Here is a 21,221-nt window from a genome sequence, read left to right as displayed (position 1 = left end):
CGATGGGTTTAATTTCATTTGGTAATTGCACAAAAGCTTAAACGTCTCCCTCAGATCTCTGCCGTGACTTACTGCTTTTAAGCTTTTTACCAGCATGTCATCTATGTATGCTTCCATAGTCTTTTTGAGCTGATCTTTAAATATCCTGTTCACCAATCTCTGATACGTGGCCCCTACATTTTTTAGTCCAAAGGGCATTACTCGGTAGCAATACAACCCCTTCTCGGTGATAAAAGATGTTTTCTCTTCGTCAGCTCGATGCATTGGGATCTTATTGTATCCCGAGTAGGCATCCATAAAGCTAAGGAGTTTGTGTTTGGACGTCAAATTCACCAGCTGATCGATTCAAGGGAGAGGGAAGCTGTCCTTCGGACATGCCTTATTTAGGTCTGTGAAGTCTATGCAGGTGAGCCATTTTTCGTTCGGCTTTTTCACTATAACCACGTTGCTTAGCCATTCCGGGTAGTTTACCTCCCTGACGAAGTTGGCTTGCACCAACTTTGTTACCTCCTCATCAATTACCTTGATTCGCTCCATGGAAAAACTCCTTTTCTTCTGTTTCACATATCGGTGGTTGGGGTTAACTTGCAACCTGTGCTCTATGATGGCAGGATCAATGTCTGGCATGTCTTCGGTCGACCAGGCGAACACATTTATGAATTCATTCAGCAATTCACTTAGCTTGGCTCTCAAGGTGTTAGGTAGGCAACTCCTGATCTGTACGCACCTCTCTTGGTGGCCATTTAGAGGTATGCACGTGATGTCTTCATCCACTGTGCTGATTTGGGGGTATTCCCCCCTTACATCTAGGTCTTCCACAATAAGGGTTTCTTTTGCCTTCATCTTTCCTTTTAGGGCCATTACGTAGTAGTTCTGAGCTGCTGCTTGATCTCCCTTGACCATCCCTTTCTCGTGTTGAGTAGGGAATTTCATCTTGAGGTGGTACGTTGATGTTACAACCTGAACTACATTAAGCAAAGGTTGACCTAATATGATATTGTATACTAAAGGCCGATCAACCACCAAGAACTCTGTCAGGGAAGTAACTTGCTGCGGGGTAGTTCCCATTGTTACCGGTAGTGTGATTATTCCCATGGGATAGACTATGTCTCCACCGAACCCAACCAGGGGGTTGAGATTGGTTTGAGTCGTTCCTTACCGATCTTCATTACCTTAAGTACTGACCAGAACATAATGTTTATGTTTGCCGAGCTCCCGTTATCTGTCAATACACGTCTAACTTTTTAATTCGTCACCAATAGGGAGAGTACCAGGGCGTCGTCGTGTGGCTGCTGTACTCCTTCTTCGTCTCCACTGTCAAAGATGATATCATCATCTTGCTTGTTTCTTTTGCTACTTGGTTCCAGTTTCTCTATTGAGAGTACCTGTTTAGAATACCTTTTGCGAGCACCTCCGCTATCTCCTCCACTAGCGGATCCTTTGAAGATCACCACAAATTCCCCTATGACCTATTCTTCTTTTTCGTCCCCCTTAGGTCTCCTTTGCTCGCGGGGTTCCCTTTTGTGGATCTTCTTTCTTTAGAAATATTGATAGGTATCCCCTTTTTATCAAGGCTTCGATCTCATTTTTTAGCTGAATACATTCCTCCGTGTCATGCCCATGATCCTTGTGGAATTGACAAAACTTGGACATGTTTCGTTTATGTAAAGGGGTTCGCATGGGTTCGGGCCACGAGACATAGTCCTTTTTCCTTATCTACATCAGTACTTCAGAATGCGGCACATTTAGGGGTGTATAGGTGGAGAACTTACTGGGCTGCACTCTCATCCTAGGACTGGTGAGCAGCGCACTAGCCTCCTATCTCTTCGTGGATCAAGAGAATTCTCCCATCTCCCGACTATTACCTTTCCTTTTCAGCTCGATGCGATTTCCCCCAATGTCCATCATTTCTTCTAGGTTGATGTATTTTTGCACTTGGGCCATCAGTTCTCCCATATCAACCTGCGGCTTCTTCCCTAAAGAGTACAGGAAGCTTTTGGGCTGAAGGGCTATGGTTAGAGCTGCCAAAGCTACCCCCATGTCTAGGTTGCGGATCTCCAGGGTCGCAGTGTTGAAGCGATGCATGAATTTCTTTAGTGTCTCCTTCCCTCACTAAACCATGCTCATTAGGTGGGCTGTGGTTTTGACGATCCCCCAATTGTTGAGGAAGTGGCCAGTGAACAGTTGCTCCATCTCCGAGAAGGAGCCAATTGATTCAGGTCACATGGTCCGATACCAATCTCTGACACTACCTTTAAGCATTGCAGCTAAATTTGGCATATAATGGCATCAGGGGCACCTTGCAACTGCATCAACACCTTGAAGGTAACCAATTGGTCGATTGGATCGGAGAGACCTTCGTACCTTTCAAAAGTGAGCATCTTGAATCTACTCGGCAGTGGAACCTCCATCACTTCTCTGGTGAATGGCGACTCCGAGGACTTTAGAGATGCTTCCCTATAGAAAAGGTTGGTCTTGCCCCTTTTCATCATTTTTTTTATATGATCAATTTTCTTGATCCTTTCCTCTAGCTCTGAGGACCTTTGTTGGTTGATATCTATGCTATTCGCATCTTCTACCTTTTTGGTCGGGAAGGTTTTATCCTCGCTCTCCCTTTGTTTATCTGCTTTCTTGGGTGGATCGGGACTCACCTGTTGTTGATGATGGACATGTCCTTCTTGACTCTTTTTCTAAAGGAGTAGGTTGAACATATCCTCCATTTTCTTCTGGAAGGCAAGAAACTCTTCTATGGTGACTCATGAGGGTTCTGCGGGTATGGAGTGGATGGACTGGGGAGACTCTTTTCCGGTAGGGCCAGAGCTAGAGCCGTGTGTGGTTGGCATTTTTTGAACGTTGGAGGTCGAGAGCAAGATGAGTGCCTCTTTGAAGCAGTTCTCACAGACGGCGCCAACTATTGCGGGATAAAATCGGTGATGACCAATAAGACTGCTCTCAGATCTTTGATGACCTGAAAAGGATAGAAACAGTAAGGCTTGAAGGATCCAAGGTGTACTCCGGGGGATCACTCCGATGCCTAAGTAAGAGGAATGCTTTAGAGAGGCTGAATGCAATAGTAGAATGGGTTGTATGACTTACCTTGGCCTCTTCCCCGCATCCCTTCTTATAGGGGCTAGAATTGACCATTGGGTTGATCCGTCTTTATTGCGCGGGGGCATGAATCGTTCCTGTGCATCACTCGACTATTTAAACCGCTAGCGTGGATCTCTCCTCCTCTTTATTGACTTGGAGTTGATTGCTCTCGTAAGAAGGTTTGACTTGGGGGGTGTAGGTTAGATGTTGACTCGCTTTTATTGGCTGGTTTATTTTGGGCATATCAAGTAAAAATCCACTATCTCATTGTCCAAACTACATGAACAATACATGAATTCTTTCAATTCTCTCTTCAACCGCACTTGACACTCTTGGCACACAAAAGACACAAAAGCACACCATATACAACGTATTCTGTGTATATATAAGCCTCCTTAGAAGTTTTTCCTTGAAACCCAATCAAAATAACGTCTAGATTATTCAAAATTCAAAATCTGCGCAGATTGCTCCTAGCCAGACTGTCGATGGTTTTCTTGGAACCGTTGACAGTTTCAAATAGAATGAAGATACCGAGAGCTTGCATTCTGAAATTCAGCCAAACCGTCGATGGTTTCCCTGCTGCACATTGATTTCTTTCATACTTTTCCTTAGTATGTGAGACATAATTCACAACACCAATCACACAAGATAAGTTATAAAGCTTGGCCCATGGAGAGTATTTTAGATTTTTACGTTGAGGCTATATATAAATACATATAACTAGTGCTAAATGATATTTTTAATTGATGATAATCATACTAGAGATGTAACGAAGGTTCCGTAAACATAAGTATACTTCCGAATCACATAAACCGTTAAACCCTTATTTTATTTTATTTTTGTTTTTTAAATTTGCTACAGATGTGTGCATGATCTTCTCATAGTAGCCTTCTTGCCTTTTATATAGTATTTTATGTCATGGTTGCGGTGAGATGTAACAACATAGAAGTACATGATCGATGGAGTAGCCATAAAACACGTGTCTTAGAGCTTTATAAAGTCATTCTCTATCATCCACTTGAGGCTCCAGTGTTGGGGAACACACTTGTATGCCCAATATGCCCATCCAAAAGTGGCACGCCCATACACCTCTACCTGGGCTTTTGCAAATCTCTGGTATTCTTCCTTAGTTCCTCCATTTAATGCCCATTCTGCCGTCCATTCCCCTGCCAAACACCCAAAACCAAACCATACCACCCTTCAAAATTTTAATCGCACATTGATTGGATACAATAAGTAGAATTTGTGTCTACAAAATGATTTGGACTTACCCACAAAGCTGAGGGGGCCATTGGCTGTAGTCACAGTGCCGAGGTCGGAGGATCGTTGGTTGTAGATGAAATCAATGTTCTGCTGTGCGTTCATTTTGCTGAACTTATCAGAGAAGAGATTATAGTAATGTACATCAATGGCCACGCGATCCAGGCTGCTGGCGAACGAGAGGAGCTCCTTTGGATCAGCAGGTCCTAACCGGTTCGATAGGATCACATATGCACTTGAAGTGTATTTCCTCACTGCATCGTAGCCCGCTTTGTAGTACTTCTCAAGGATTTCCAGAGTGATACCCCGTGCATTAGGCTCGTTCATCAGCTCGATCGCTGCTAAGCTTGGATTAGTAGCATATCTGCAGTGAAAACTTAGATGAATGGTTCCATGATTATCATGGGAAATGTGATTCGAAAGGTTAATTTGGATCATATATAACATGTTTGGGGAAGCATACATTAACCATTTGAGGTGGATTATAAACAAAGTCTAAAATTTTTTAAATAAGAATAGCTAAATTTAAGTAGAAAACTAAGGGTTGAATTTAGGTCATTAACCTTTGTGCCAGAAAGTCTATTACTGCCACGGTCTCCTGTATGTTGGAATCTCCCCATTCTAGAGATCCATCTCTTGTTGCGCTGTGAGCCTCACCATTTTGCGAACCGTTAGCTGCGTGCAGATCAATTATAACTTTCATCCCATATTTCCTGCATAATTATCCAGAAAGCTTATCATTTCAACAACTATAATTCTGGTTGTGACAACAATTCAGATTGCCTCGTTGTTTTTTTGAGTTTGTCTCCCCAGAATGCGTATATGCTTACTGTGCCCATGTGAAAGCATTGTCTAAAGCTTGCAAGGAACCACCAACAAAGGGCTTTGGCGGTGTTGGATCGCTCGCTATCCACCACCCGACCGGAATCCTCACAGCATTCAGTCCATTGGCCGACATGAATTTGAAGTCCTCATCAGTGATGTAAGTGTTCCAGTGATTCTGAAATGCATACGATTTGTAAAACCCACTTATGATGAATTGAAGTCCTCCTTATGTTAATGGTATCCACTTTGTGAATTAACTATGCTAATTCAATTTGCTTCCAGAAATCATACCTGCATGACTTGAGGAGCTTTATCTTGGCCATAACCATTTGTGATCTGGTATTCACCTCTTATGGTTCGGACAATCGTCATTTTGAAGACTGATGGATTTGTGTCTTCCCAACCAGTGCCCTCATAATCTGCAGTTACTACCTTATCTGTTTCTGCCTAGATATAGAAGAAGGGCTCTCAAGGTAATGTTTTAAAAAAGAAGTTGAATGGGAATTTGATCACTGAGAATGAAAATAAATAAACAGATGGAAACTTTCCCTTGAACATTGTAATATAACTAGATTAGGCTAAACAACTAGATCGATTTCAGAGCACTTAAAATCTTGGACTTAGGTCAGACTTTTGCTAATTGATTATACCTATAAGTACACTTCTGCAGTGTCAAATTCAAATTTGCCCTGTTTTAGTTAACATATATATATATAAAGAGGGCAGCACCTCCTATTTCTCCATTACATTTATCTTAATCTGAGATTTGGATGATTCTTAAGATGGGTTTTGGTAAGAGATTGTTCAGCTCCAAGACTTGGGGCTTACTTCCTTAATCTTCACTTCCCCTGAACCCGCATAAATAAGCAGCATTTCATAGCTAGTTTGTAACTAGTAAGCTTACTGTAGTAGCTAAGTTTAATCATATTTTCTATATTGGAATTCAAGATGGCATAAAAATGCGAACAGTACCTGGAGGAATAGACCATTGGATGCCTTGATGCGAACCAGATTTTGGTCACCATCATTCCTTACAATCTGAAATGCTTCAGGGTCACCAACTCCATTTGAAACTGCCACAACACTGCTTCCCTGCCCTCCATTTTCCAACCCCACAAATTGTTTGTTCAACGCTCTAAAGTTGAAGGTCGACTCATTGATCCTCCACAACTGCTCATTCATACCACAACATGGAAATCAGTCAATTCAACTCCAGGATTGGAAATTAACGTCACTATTTTTTGCATATACAAGCAAAATTAAAAAAATAAAAATAAAAATCAAGGACTCAGGTGAAGAACCCATTAACCGTGAAAGTTTCCCATCCAGAGGCAGAGGAACGATTGGCCACCACCGCGGCTCCACCCCCATTCTCAGAGCAGAGGTACTTCTGCAGCTTTGTTGACATGAATTGCACTTGTGTTCCTTCCTACCAACAACCAAAATTATGCATATTCAATTCTCAGCTCTCTCTCTCTCTCTCTCTCTCTCTTCTTCCTTAAAAGAGAGAAGAGACGCAAGTGCACAAAATTAAGGAAGTAAACGTATTGGCTGGCCCCCCATGGCTCAAAGCTAATGAGATACAAATTCATATGAGCATAATTAGATAGGTAGCTCAGGGATGGACCATGGGCGACGTGGGTGTGGCTGCTCTTAAACCGACATTAATTAAAGAAAATAAACAAGGTAGAAAGTCAGTTTACCAAAAGATCTTTGTTGGGTATGTCGTCAAAGAAGGAAGGCTCCATCCAGTCCTCTGTAACGAGCCAGTTTCCTAGATTCACCGCCTTGTATGGCGGATCATCGGCGGTGAGAGCAGGGGGAAGAGAGATCAGAAGCCATGAAGAGAGGCAGAGTACCAATATGCTGGTCCTGTTCATCATCATCATGCAAGGGCACTAAATGTTTGGTTTTTTAGTTTTTCACTTTCACTCTCACTCTCATGGAGTTCTTGAATGCAGGGAGAGGGGAGGGAGTGGTTGGTTAATTGAGACGAAGTGACGAACGTGTGCGTACAGATGCCGTCGGCCCAGTTGTCCCCAAAGTGATATAAATTGTCACTTTGGATAATCAAAAAGTTCACTGGATCGTGGGCGGCAGCAACTTGTGGATGGAAAATAACCATGAAGTTTCTCATTTCAATTTTCATGCACAGCAGCTAAAGCTTCCGATTGACAGGATATTAATGGATACAGTAGTAAGGGACCTATAGAATGAGATATTTTTATCTGTCCAATTCCATTTAAATTTTAACATAAGGTCTTAATATTTTAATTTTTTTCTTTGTATTTGAGTAAATCTACTCGAAATTCATTGATCAAAAAATTGTTGAACTCAACATCCACTCACTCCAAGTTCTCAAAACTCAAACTTCACTTGATTTGACTTGATTTTATTATACATTAATATTCAAAAAATAAAAATAATATAAAATATATGCATAATATATATACAACAAAAGATACCGATGTGTTTAATAAACAGGCAATAAATTCCATTGATGTTTCAAAACGCTTAGAACCTCCATGAGATTTCAAGAATTCCACATAATGGAAATTTCGAAATATTATGGAAGATTCCTAATATTTTTGAAATCTCAAGAAAGGTTAAAGTCTTTTTATTAAACCTTAGGGCAGGTCATTGTCTTTTACCAAAATATATATTGTATAACTAATATTATATAAAATAATAAAATTACAAAACCTCGATTAAACTCGCGAATATTATAACTATAGACACCCTAATTTTTACCTGATTATTTTAATTAGAAAATAGGGTTTCTGAAGCAAAGGTTAAGTCCAGATTTAAAAAAAATTGAGGTCAAGCATTATTAATGGACTATTCCTAAATTCCTAGGTTAATTGGTTTGCAATTTATTTTAACCATTCATAAGTATCTTTAACCTGTTATTCTAGGAAAAATAGGAAAAATTAAGTGACTTCAGGAATTTTTGTTAAAAATCCTTTGTGTTGTTGGTTAATTGATCCTTTTAATTCTTACTTGTTCCATACATGTGAGAGCCTGGATGTAGCGCGCCGACCCACCACATGGCCCCAAGTTTTACTTTAGTGATGCCTGTATACCTGATACCATAATTATTATATAATTGCAGAATAAATAAAATAATCTCCATAATTCATTACCAAAGTTCTATGTTACTAATATACATCACAGTCTCTCGATACTCATAACACAAACCATAGTACAATACCAAAACTAACTCAGTCTATACACCCATATTACATACTTAGGGCTTCAAACCCAACTTAAATATAGTAGAGTTCTTACTAACACTCACAAAAACTAAGTGGCTATCACTCTGCTCTAGAGTTTGCTAAACTCGACCTCAAGATGGTCCTGAAAAGATAATTTGTATATTAGGGTGAGACACTTCCCAATAAGAAAGATTAAGTTAACATCAGTGTGTGGTTAGCATGCATTTTGTAGAGACCCGAAGAATTATAACAATTAATTAATAAAAGAAAGAGAGAAAGGAATTTTCGTAAGGATTTTCAGTCGGGTCTTGTCGATGAGTGAAGAAGTGCTCGTCGATGAGCAAGGTTCTTGGGCTCGTCAATGGGGACATGTGTCTCATCGACGAGAAGTTACCGAGAGGACTATTTTTGGACTCTGAAACTCGTCGACGAGAATAAGATGTTCGTCGACGAGCTCCCTTCTTTGACTCGTCGATGAGGAGATGCGACTCGTCGACGAGTCCACATGGACAAGCTTTCTATATAAGCTTAAGAACTCAATTTTCTGTGGAAAAATTTTGCAAAAAACCTCTCTCTCTCTCTCTCTCTCTCTCTCTCTCTCTCTCTCTCTCTCTATCACCCACAACTCCCTCTCCTTCTCTCTTCGATTTCGGCTCTATCTTTTGCCGGTTCAACGATCGGAAGCCGCCACGTCACTCTTGGGAAGATTCTCTGTACATCTGCTGGAGTGATTTATTGGTTAGACAAACTTGAGAACCATCTCAAAATTTGGGTAAGTTAGTTATTTTAATATTTATTAAGGTATTTGGTTTTTCTGGGTTGAGGAAGGTGTTAGATAGGTTTAATACTGAAGTTTTGTTGGAAAAAATACAAATTTCAGGGTGTTGAGCTAGGGAACACACGAGTGTAATTTTGAAGTAATTTGTGAGTTTTTTCATAAGTCAGGTAAGGAGATAAACTAAGTCAGTATTTTCATGAAATTATTTATTAACATTCAACTTTTATTTTCAAGGAAATTGTGTATATTACAGAATTGAGTTTGGAAATACTGCTATTAATAGGAAAATAATTTTAATACAGTCCAATAGGGATTATGATTTTGTGTAAATTTTATGAATGGAACAATATTCACTTTTGTGTGGCATGAGTATGAAATTCTGTGATTTTATGGATTATCAGAATATTATTATTTTAGAATCAGCATGTTATACTGTTTTCAGGAAGGTATTAAAAATGATACAGAAACTATGTTTAAAGTATGGTAAAGAAACAGTATAGAGATTTTAAACTATATATGTAAAAATATATGCTGACGTAAGGGCCGTGATTTTACATGATATGACATGTCGGCGTAAAGGCCATGGTTTTTGTATGATATGCTATGTCAGCGTAAGGGTTGTGGTTTTCATGTTTTACTATGCCAACGTAAGGGCCGTGAATTTTATTTGATATGTTATGCAAAATTTTATGAAAATATTATTATGAGAGATATTATTATGAAATAGCCATGTATCATTATTTGGAAATATACTATATGTTATCAGAACCCAGATGGTTTGGTTTAGGCTTTCACGAAGCATGTTATCGCAATTATATGATCACGATCATGTATATGTTAGTGCTATCATGTGTCGTAAGGGATAGTGGGAGATCAACGGTCGATGTGGTTTTATGGTAGTGCAGATGTCCCTCTGGCATCCATACTAGGAGGGGCAGAGCCATCGTACTTATAGACTTATGTAGATCTAGTGTGGTCAACCAGCCATTGCTAGGTCCCACCTTCGGGCCACAAAACCTAGTCATGTGGGTGTAAGACATGACACAAGCCAGCTATCCATTGAGGGTGTTATTTCATGTACAAATATATATGATGATTTCATGTATAGAAACTTAGTAGGATATTCCATGTTATTATAAATTATGTTTTATCCAGATATGATACTAATGGTTTTGTCAAATATGTTTTACGTACTGTTATATATATAACACGAAAATACTCATGTTGATATTAGTTTAATTCCGTTACTGAGAGGTGTCTCACCCCAGCTTACTAACATTTCAGGAAATTTAGTTAGATCGGCGGACCGAGCTCCGCGTCAGCAGAGGCAATTTATACCACCCCGGTGGGAGGGTGAGTTTTTGAGCTAAGTTCAGATGGTTTTTGATCCTAGACTCGTCTTTTTGGTCCTTTAGGATGTAAATATATATATACTTGAAAGTTTTGTAGTACTCTTGTATTGTAACTGTTGGATGATTTGTATGTAATTTATGTTTTCCACTGCTTAGGTATCAAAGTTGTATTTCAGGTAAATCCCTGGTACCCATGGGTCTAGGTTGACTATGATTTGTCGGGATTATTATACTAGATATTATTACGGAAGGAAAAAAATTTATTGTAAAATAAGCAGGTCTTTATAGTTTGGTATCAGGGCCTAGGTTGGTAGGTTCTATAGACTTTAGAGTGCAACGGAAACGATACCAGAGTATAAGAAAAAGATTTAAGATTTTGTTCTATAGTCTAGAGGTAGGACTTCCATAGTGGTTTCTGTGTCTTTCCTGGGGTGACAATTTCAGGAAAGTCATAGTAAACTATTATCGGGTTGTGTTTCTATAGTGTAGGACTGAATCTTGAAATAAGATAAGGATGTCAAGATAGGGGATTTTAGTTAGATGTGTAAATTATAAGAATAGGGTCCTTGAGCCATGTTTATTATCTTTTCAAGATAGACCTTGGAGGAGGTAGTGCCCATGCGAGCGGTAGTGACGGTGTAGGGCCCTCAAGTGCAAGCGGGGCGGATTCAAATGCAGTACTATGCAGCATAGCTCGATAGGTTATCGCTGAGATCGCTTGGAGCTCCAGAGAGCAGGGAGGCTTGTCTGCAGGCCATGGGTGCATGACAAAGAAATTTACCAAGATGAATCCTTCGACATTTTCAGGAGGAGTTGATCCTGCAGCCGCCGAGAATTAGATGCAGGAGATCGAAAAAAGTTTTGGCTGTATTACAGTGTACGGAGGAGTAGAGGGACTGCTGTAAAACTTCTAGAGCAGCAGAGGACGACGCCAATAGTTATGACATGAGACCAATTTAAAGAATTATTCTTTGACAGATATTTCCCAGCCACTATCAGGGAAGCTAAAGTGGAAGAGTTTCTGAATTTGAAGTAGGGACAATTGTCGGTCCCGAAGTACGCGGCAAGGTTTATAGAGCTATCCCGCTTTGCCCCGTATATTGTTTCTGATGAAGTAAAGAAGGCAAGACAGTTTGAAAGAGGGTTGAGGCATGGAATATACAAGCTGGTAGTAGTGTTGAAGATATAGGATTTTGCTGAGTTAGTCGATAAGGCAGCATTGGCTGAGGCTAGTGAGCGGATGGATGTAGAGGAGCAGGGACAGAAGAAAAGATCTACGCCTTCAGGCTTCAATTAGGGAGTTAGGCAAGATCAGTGGAGGAGAGGAAACTATGACAGAGGATAGAGGCAGGAGACTGGAGGTCGTGAATTGCAAGCGGTGCAGAATTTTCCTTTCTGTCAGACTTGTGGAAAGAGACACTTGGGAGAGTGTTGAGTGGGGAGAGATGTCTGCTAATGCTATGGTAGGTAGAGACATCTACTGCAAGTTGTCCCTACACCACCTAGTACCGCTCCTGCTCCTAGACCGTATCAAGGAGGCTATCAGGTGCCCCGTGAAGGCCAGCAGAGGAATTTAGCTCCAACGAGGATCTATGCTTTTATGCCTAGAGATGTTGAGACAACCAATGATGTGGTGATAGGTATGATTAACATGATTTCATTTAAAGTTATTGTATTGTTTGATTTAGGAGCCACACACTTGTTCGTGCCTATGGGGTGTATTAGATTATGTGGGGCAGAAACACATTTGTTAGACACTGAACTGTTAGTAACTACACCATCAGGGTCAGTAGTGAGGTGTAGTAGAGTGCTCTGAGGCTGTCCAGTTGATATTCAGGGGATAGTCTTGCCAGCTGACTTAATAGTATTGGACATGCATGGGTTTGATGTAATTTTTGGTATGGACTGGTTGGCAGCCAATTACACCAGTATAGACTATCATTTGAAAGAAGTAATATTCAGAAGTCTGAAAAGACTAGAATTCAGGTTTATAGGGTCGCGTGTGCAATCCCCGCCACAATTAGTATCAACCATACAGGTGAGAAGATTACTCTTGGATGGTTGTCAAGGGTATATGGCCTTTTTTAAAGAGATGTCAAAAATGAATTGAAGTTGGGCAATACACCAGTGGTTAAGGAATTTCCAGACGTTTTTCCAGAAGATCTACCTAGGTTACCTCCCAACCGCGAGGTAGATTTCGTTATTGATCTACTTCCTGGGACGGCACCGATCTCTAAAACTCCTTATAGAATGGCTTCAGTAGAGTTGGGAGAGCTAAATGGTCGGTTGCAAGACTTGCTGGATAAGGGTTTTATTTCGCCCAATGTATCACCGTGGGGAGCTCTAGTGTTATTTTAAATAAAAAGGACGGGTCTATGAGGATGTGTATAGATTATAAGAAAATTAATAAGGTGACAATCAAGAACATGTATCCTTTACCCCATATAGATGATTTATTTGACTAGCTTCGGGGTATGTGGGTCTATTCTAAGATTGATCTCAGATCAGACTATCATCAAGTGAAAGTAAAAGCACAAGACGTCTCGAAGACAACCTTCAGGACCATATATGGGCATTATGAATTACTTGTTATGCCTTTTGGTCTGATGAATGCTCCTACTGTATTCTTGGACTTGATGAATAGAGTTTTTCATCAGTATTTAGACTAGTTCATTGTAGCTTTCATTGATGATATACTGGTTTACTTGAGGAGTTTTGAGGAGCATGAAACACATTTATGGCTGGTATTTCAGATGCTCAAGGAAAAGAAATTGTATGCCAAGTTTAGTAAATGTGAATTCTAGCTAGAGGAAGTGTTGTGTCTGGGGCATGTTATCTCAGGGGATGGTATTCCAATGGATCCTAGCAAGATTGAGGCAATGGTAAATTGGGAAAGGCCAAGGAACATTCAGGAAATTAGGAGTTTCTGGGAACTGATAGGTTATCACCGTCGGTTTGTTAAAGGATTCTCAGTATTATTAGGGCCTCTAATGCGTCTGACCAGGAAGAATGTCAAGTTTGAATGGGATGACGATTGTGAACAGAGCTTTCAGGAACTAAAATAGAGGCTTGTCACTACATCAGTGTTGATCATTCCGTCAGGGGATGATGGTTACATAATTTACAGTGGCGCGTCTTTGAAAGGACTCAACTGTGTATTGATGCTATAACGCCCAAAAAAAAAAAAAATTATATGCATAGAAGTGTGGAAAATAATAATAATAATAATAATAATAATAATAATAATAATAATCATAATAATAATAATAATAATATATTAATTATTAACTATTAGTTATTAATTAATTAAATATTATTAAATTGGATTAATTAATTAAATTAAACATTATTGAATTGAATTTATTAAATAATTATAATGATATACATATATATATATATATATATATAAGTATATGATATTATAATAATAAAAGTTATATATATATATATATATATACATATATATAGGGAAATAAGCAGAACGTCACTTACTCACTCTCTCTCTCTCTCTCTCTCTCTCTCTCTCTCTCTCTCTCTCTCTCTCTCTCTCTCTCTCTCTGTACTCTCCTCATCTCCTCTCCCACTCTCCTCAATTTCTTGGCAAATATTCGGTCGATCGGAAAATCGAAAATACCATTGGGTTTCTAGTTCGGCCACTGACATTTCTACCGGAGCAGATTTGTCATAGGAGCGGCGTAGGCATCATTTTTGAGGTAAGGTAATCTTTCCTTATTTTCTCAAATTCTCCTTAGATCTTTAGTCAAATCGACGATTGGGCACCACCACGGGGTCCTAGCCACGATTGTCGATTTGGCTGAAGATCTAAGGAGAAATTGAGAAAATAGGGAAATATTACCTTACCCCAGGAATGGTGCTTACGCTGCTGCTATGACAAATACACTCCAGTAGAAATGTCGGTATTATTTTCCACACTTCTATGCATATAAATTTTTTTTGGGCGTTACATTATCCTCTCATAAAAATTTCATCCCCAAAATTTATTAAATACAACCCCAAGTAAAATCCATCCTTAACCTAACAAGTTCTGAGTTAATCCTTTAAACAACTCTATTAAAATTGGTAACTAATATAAATCGATGGATTATACATTCTATCCTAATACACCTTACTTTAGCACCAAAACTCCACAACTTCAATTTTCATCTCCAATCTTCCAAAGATCTAACCCCATCATAACCTTAGAAGAATCAATAGATAATTATCTTTTGATTATGACATGACCCAAAAATTTCGTATTAGTTGTCTAGAACTCACATGTTTTGTTTAGCATATAACTGATACTCTCATAATGTTCGTAAAATTATTCAAAAATATTATTCACGCTCTTCTTGAGTCTTTGAATACTCCAAAATTATTCACAAAAATTATAATAAATTGATTCAAGTATGATTGAACAACTTGATTCATCCTATCCATGAAAATGTAAGGTGCATTGGTAACCCCAATTGGTAACACCTGAAACTTATAACGATCATACTGTGTACTCAATTCTATTTTTGGGATGTGTAATTTTCAATTCTTTATTAGTGATAATTTAATTGTAAATCAATCTTAAAAAATTTTGGGATTTATCAATTATTCCAATAATCCCCCAACCCCTAGAAGTTGATACCGATTCCTACTGTAATGTGATTCAACTTCCAATGATTAATGCCTAACCTGAAGGCCCCACTATATCTCTTGGTGAATAACACAGGTGCAACCTATAATGATATACTAGGTTGAACAGATTCCTTGTTAAGGAAATCTTCTAGTTGCTCCTTAAGTTGCCTTAGTTTAGTTGATGTCATTCTATAGGAAGCAATCGACATAGGCTCCGCTCCTAGCACCAAATCGATATTAAATTCAATCTCCTCTTGAAGATAGTCCCAATAAGTCATCTAAAAAGAATATCTAGAATTTCATCACTTATAGGTAAAGAAGTTTGGGATTCGTTAACTCGTATAGTTCTTTCATTGCTGCTACAAACCCCGGACATGTGCCCAAATTCACAAGCTCTCAAGATGTCAAATATGAGAGCTTGTTAGTTGGAAGGAAACCATCACTCCATTTGAATCTCCAAGTACTACTTCCTTTTGGAAACAATCAACTAGGTGTGTGATCAATAGATAACCACCAATGGTTAGCATCATTTTAAACAGAGAACTTGCAATGATGACTCATACTCATAAAGGATCATACCTGTTGAGACATCTCAGACCATGATGTGTAATCATTTGCCTGTCAGATCAAATGTATAAAAGGCACTTCAAAACTCTCGTCATAACTTTGTAATTCATTTGAGTAAAATTTATATGAACTCCCGAATATTCCCTGAAATTCTAATCACCCAATTTCTTTTCAATGCTAAACCAATGTATAGGCTTACACTTTTAAATCATGGTAAGGTATCATTTTCCTACCAAATTGATTCCTAGATTTTTTTTTTTCTAACTTCAAACAGTTTTTAAAACTCAACTTCTAACCTATGGTGGCACCCATTGAATATCAAAACATAGTTGGAAAATATCCGCAATGAAAAACATGGATTGCAATTATAGAAAGTTTAAGTCTAGGTATATTAACTTCAAGCCAACCATAATCTTGCTCTAGTGACTGGACAAATATGCAATAAACACTTGTCTTGATTTTTCGGTATAAAATACAATACAAATGAAGTTGTTTAGTCAGCTATGATCAGTGATTGGACATTTTATGGCAGCATAAATCTTGTGTGAAATGGATCAAGAAGGAAAAAGGGTGACATTCATTTGTACTAGAGAGTTGCTAATGGTAGAAGGATTAGATTCTGAAGATGGCTTCAAAAGCCATAATCAACTGTAGATAACTATAGAAGATTTCACATGAAACTGTATACAAGCCAAATCCCAAATGAGCCAATGTTTAAGCAGTTAAATTGGTGTCCCACTGCCAAGTAGGATTTGCATGGATAGAGTGAAAAAATAAAACTCCACATCCTAGCATACATGGTTTTCCTTTTGGATAGCAAATTGTTAAAGATCCGAGTATCATTATGATTTTTCTTCTAGGTAAGTTGATAAAGATGATTTTGTTAGGTGTTATTTGATTCAAAGAATCCTTCGGAAGACTTGGCAATGTGATGCCTATGACATCTTATTCTCAGGTTTGTTTTCAACTTATGGTGACAACATTACTTCCCAAGGAATAAATCATAGAACATAGAAGTCAAATTGTTGTCCACTTAGTATCTTACATTTTTATGGGCGTCTTAATTTTAGGATTACACTGTCCTCACTATTTTGGCTAACTTATGGAAATATGAAAATATGTAGTCGACGCACACTCTCATCGACCCATCTTCCTTCCTCATAAACAATACTAGCGCTCCCTAGGGTGACACGTTGAGCCCGATAAACCCCTTTTCTAACAATTTCTGCAACTGTTCTTTCATTTTTTAGCTCTGCCGGTGCCGTTCTGTACAACGCTTTCGAAATCAGAGCTATCCCCAGAACCAGATCAATAGAAAATTCTACCTCACGTTCAGGAGCTAGTCTCGGCAAATCCTCAGAAAATTTATCAGGAAAATCCCTCACTACCAGAATATCCTCAACCCTCAACTTTCCTTCTAATACTTCCTTCACATAGGCCAAAAATCCCTGACAACCCTCCAACAACAACCTCCTTACCTAAATGGAGGATAACAACTGTGGTGGGGCGTGCGCATATGGCCCCACAAATCTATACTCCTGTCCTCTTGGAGGTCCGAACACTACCTCTTTCTGATAATAGTTAATACTGGCCTAATTGACAGCTAGCCAGTCCATTGCCAAGATCAAAATAAACCAGTGCCTATAAAACACTACAAGACCAGTAAACAATATCCTTCCCTGAATATTCGCTGGACCATCCTTAAACGCCCTTCTACATTTTACCATTGTTCCTATTGGTGTGGCTACAAATAATTTGATGTCTAACAATTAAGTTCCCATCCTACACAGTCTGATATATTCCTCAGAAATAAACAAACACATTGCTTCTAAATCATATAAAAGAATAACTTTAACTAAAATTATAACTTTACTACCTATCACCATGTCTCCTACTGCCTCAATATCTCCTAGTGTCAGTGCATAAAATTGCACCAGAGTAGTATTCATCTATTGTTCTCCTCGAGGTGCCTAATAGCCTCCTCTATATGGTTAAGGAGCAACCACTATCCCTAGAGGTGCCTGACAGTTTCTCAAAATATGTCAAGGCTAATAGCACCGATAACAGACAACCTCCCTCACTCCGCACTCTCCTGGGTGTCTCTTGTAGCATCTAGGACAAGGAGGGGGCATCGGTCTATATTTTACCGCTCTACTTCCCATCCCCTATCTCTGACCTCCTCTGCTATCCTACCTCCTCCACAGCCCCCAGCTGAACCCTACTTGAAAATCTGGAGGCGCAGGCCTCTTTTTTTGACTCTGTGCCGCAGCATCTCTCTATAGGTTACTCTCAATCACTGTGGCTCTATCAACTATCTCCAAAAATTTTGGGTCTGGAAACCTACAATATGCTTATAAAATCCCTGAATTAGGCCCTCCTCAAACTTTCTTGCCTTCTTTCCTTATCTAGCACTAAGTATGGGGCAAACTGGTATAGCTCGATAAATCTAGCTGCATGCTGCTATACCGTCATATGCCCCTACGTCAAATATAAAATTCTGCTGCCTTCGCATTTCTAATGGTAGCGGAGAAGTATCGCTTGAAGAACAACTCCCTGAAGCGGCTCCAGGTCACCATTACAAGCTTAGGTCTCTGCTCCTTTACCGATCTTGCTAATCTCCGCCAACATTTGCTTCCCTAGTCAACTTGAATGCAGCAAAGGACACTTTTAGCTCCTCAATACAAGGGAGAACTGGTATTGTTTCAATCTACCTATCTCCTACTCTCATAAAAATCCATTCCTGTACTCTGGTATTGTTTCCGTTGCACTCTAAAGTCTATAGAACCTAACAACCTAGGCTCTAATACCAAACTGTAACGACCTATATAATTTCCACACACACACACACACACACACACACACACACACACATATATATATATATATATATTCCATATATTAGCCTACCAATAATCATAACTACTACATACATAATCCACCCAGACTTGTAGGTGCTGGGAAATGAACCAGTCATATGAACATGACACTCTAGCAACGAAAGGCTACAACATATACATATCAAATAATCCAACAAACATAATACCAGAGTTATACAAAAATCTATCATATTCAAATACACATATTCCAACATGAACATAAAGTTCCCTAGGATCACTACCCCAAAATCCATCTGACCCTAGTGGAACGACTTACCCTTTTGGCAGGGTAGATCAAGCGACCACTATGGCTGTGGAGCTTTATTCGCTCCTCTACCTGGATTCCCTAAAATATTATAAAATTGGGGCGAGACACTTCTCAGTAAGGGAAATAAACTAATATCAATGTGTGACCACATGAGTATTTCACGTGTCATAAGCATATACTGTACATAAATCATATCTGAGAAATCTGTCTGATAAATACTGAACAAACATATTTGAAAGTAGCATACATGTCATGCTATATATCTGTACATGTAAAACATCTTATATCATTGTATAATTCATGAAATAAATCTCAAGATGGATAGTTAGCTGATGCCATGTATTACCCCCACATAACTGGGTTGTGCGGTCCGAAGGCGGGACCTAACACTGGCTGGCCGACCATGCTAGATCAATATAAGTTTGTAAGTACAATGAGCCCACCCCACCCTGGTTCGGACTGTTAGGGGGACATCTACAACTTTGCATTGAAGCCACATTGACTGCCAATCCCCCACAGCCCCTTGCGGCATGTGGTAACACTAAACATAATCTGAATACATATATAGCTACAGTACTGTGCTGTTGAACTGAACTAAACTAAGTCATCCGGGTACTGATATCATATACTGTATTTCATATGCTGAATATAACCATTTCTCCATAATATCTAACATAACAATATTTTCATAAAAATAACATATCTTTCATTACGGCTCTTGCACCTTCATTTCATATCGTACCATATAAATTAATGGCCCTTATGCCATTTTATATAAACTATGGCCCTTGCACCATTTCTTATAAATTACGGCCCTTGCGCCGTTTCACATAAATTACTAAAAATATAATTCCTGTACATTTTTAACCATTTCTCGAAAACAATAATAACATGAATGTTCTGAAAACATAACATTTTGTCATCACATAAATCATAAGATTTTATACCCATGCCACACAAATTAAACCATTTCCCCTAATAATATATATATGAACATTCCCTATAAACAGTAGTAATTTTTTTGAACATAATTTTATATCATACATAATTTCTGAAATAAAATGTTATAGAATAATAAGTATTTCCATGAAAATTTTGACTTAATTCATTCCCTTACTTGACTTACTGAGATGCCCACACAGTTCAATCCTAAGCCCATGGCATTTCCAACACAAAATCTACAATTTCCATTTCCCTAAAACATTCAACATAATTTCCATAAAACATTTCCTAGCCTCCCAATAATCTAAATAAATTGTTAAACTCCAAAATAATCAAATTACCTTAGTTTTCCTACTATGCTCACAAGGTCCTGAAATTACACCTGTGGCGCTTACCCGAGCCCTGAATCAAGAATCCTAATTCCATTAAATCAATCCTAAATAAAATACTATTTTAATATTTCATAGGCCCATAAATTTCAAATAAATAATTATACCCTCAAATATAACCAATTTACTTAATTCCCCAAATCCCACAGGGCCCTAGTTGCGATCGTCGTCATTTTGGTTAGAGTAAATTTTCAATTTAGGTTTCCTAGACACCATTCTCTAAACCTCATTTTTTCTGCGAAAAATTGACATAAACTCTCTCTCTCTCTCTCTCTCTCTCTCTCTCTCTCTCACACACACACACACACACACACACACGCACACACACACACACACACACATATGACTCTCTCCTCCTTCTCTCTTCGAGTTGGGCCCTGTTCTTTGCTGGTTCAACGATCGGAAGCCGCCACGTCACTCCTGGGAAGATTCTCTGCATATCTGTTGGAGTGATTTGTTGGTTAGGCTAACTTGGGAACCATCCCAAAATTTGGGTAAGTTAGTTAATTTCAGTTTTATTAGGTTTTTAGTATTTTTAGACTGAGGAGAATATGTTAGGGAAGATTATACTGGAGTTTTGTAAAATAAATTAGGGTATTATATTTTCAAGACTAGGGTATTTTTGGGACCCTGCAGACATAAGTTGGGGACCCTAATGAAAATTTCTAGGAGCCCAGGTAAATTATAGTTAAGAAAATTACGAGTATGTATGTTCGGAGAAATATAGTTGATTTATTGGAAATATGTATATATGTATTATTTTAGGATTTTGGAAATAGTACGCCGTGGGCATGAGGTTAGAGTTGGAGGCGAGCCTCCCAACAAGTAGGTAAGGGAAATATGCTATGCTAGATAAATTAGAATTTTATCAGTAAATACAATATAAGTTTATGGGTGTTTTTCAGAGCAAATATTATATAGTTTTACAAATTATATATTATGAGTTATCAACTATTGTGTGGCATGAGTAAAATGAGTACAGTACTGAACTTATAGAACTTTTATAGAATTATGATATACAATATTTATTTCACAG

At 38.6% G+C, this 21,221-nt stretch overlaps 2 protein-coding genes across 2 annotated transcripts; both read right to left on the bottom strand.

Moving 5' to 3' along the window:
* Positions 1 to 345: 345 nt before the first annotated feature.
* Positions 346 to 1,068, bottom strand: LOC131160750 (uncharacterized). Its single transcript, XM_058116630.1, has one exon. It carries the CDS (start codon positions 1,066 to 1,068, stop codon positions 346 to 348), a length of 723 nt encoding a protein of 240 aa, XP_057972613.1.
* Positions 1,069 to 3,900: 2,832 nt separating this feature from the next.
* LOC131159695 (probable glucan 1,3-beta-glucosidase A) lies at positions 3,901 to 7,331 on the bottom strand. The gene is made up of 8 exons (XM_058114803.1): positions 6,879 to 7,331; positions 6,485 to 6,604; positions 6,148 to 6,345; positions 5,467 to 5,622; positions 5,181 to 5,350; positions 4,914 to 5,063; positions 4,362 to 4,714; positions 3,901 to 4,256 (listed from the first exon to the last, which is right to left on the bottom strand). The coding sequence occupies exons 1-8, from the start codon at positions 7,062 to 7,064 to the stop codon at positions 4,075 to 4,077; spliced, it is 1,515 nt and encodes a 504-aa protein (XP_057970786.1). The 5' UTR covers positions 7,065 to 7,331; the 3' UTR covers positions 3,901 to 4,074.
* Positions 7,332 to 21,221: the final 13,890 nt, after the last annotated feature.

Source organism: Malania oleifera, chromosome 7 (assembly GCF_029873635.1).
Source record: "Malania oleifera isolate guangnan ecotype guangnan chromosome 7, ASM2987363v1, whole genome shotgun sequence".
Classification (NCBI taxonomy): domain Eukaryota; kingdom Viridiplantae; phylum Streptophyta; class Magnoliopsida; order Santalales; family Ximeniaceae; genus Malania; species Malania oleifera.
This window is presented reverse-complemented; position numbering and strand designations above follow the sequence as displayed.

What these genes read in the sequence shown, in the direction of transcription:
- LOC131160750 (XM_058116630.1), bottom strand. Translation starts at nt 1,068, where the DNA reads ATGGGAACTACCCCGCAGCAAGTTACTTCCCTGACAGAGTTCTTGGTG.
- LOC131159695 (XM_058114803.1), bottom strand. Translation starts at nt 7,064, where the DNA reads ATGATGATGATGAACAGGACCAGCATATTGGTACTCTGCCTCTCTTCA. An exon ending in TACCCAACAAAGATCTTTTG is followed by an intron (nt 6,605 to 6,878) that starts GTAAACTGACTT and finishes GGTTGTTGGTAG; the next exon opens with GAAGGAACACAAGTGCAATT. An exon ending in AATGCTTTCACATGGGCACA is followed by an intron (nt 5,064 to 5,180) that starts GTAAGCATATAC and finishes ATAATTATGCAG; the next exon opens with GAAATATGGGATGAAAGTTA.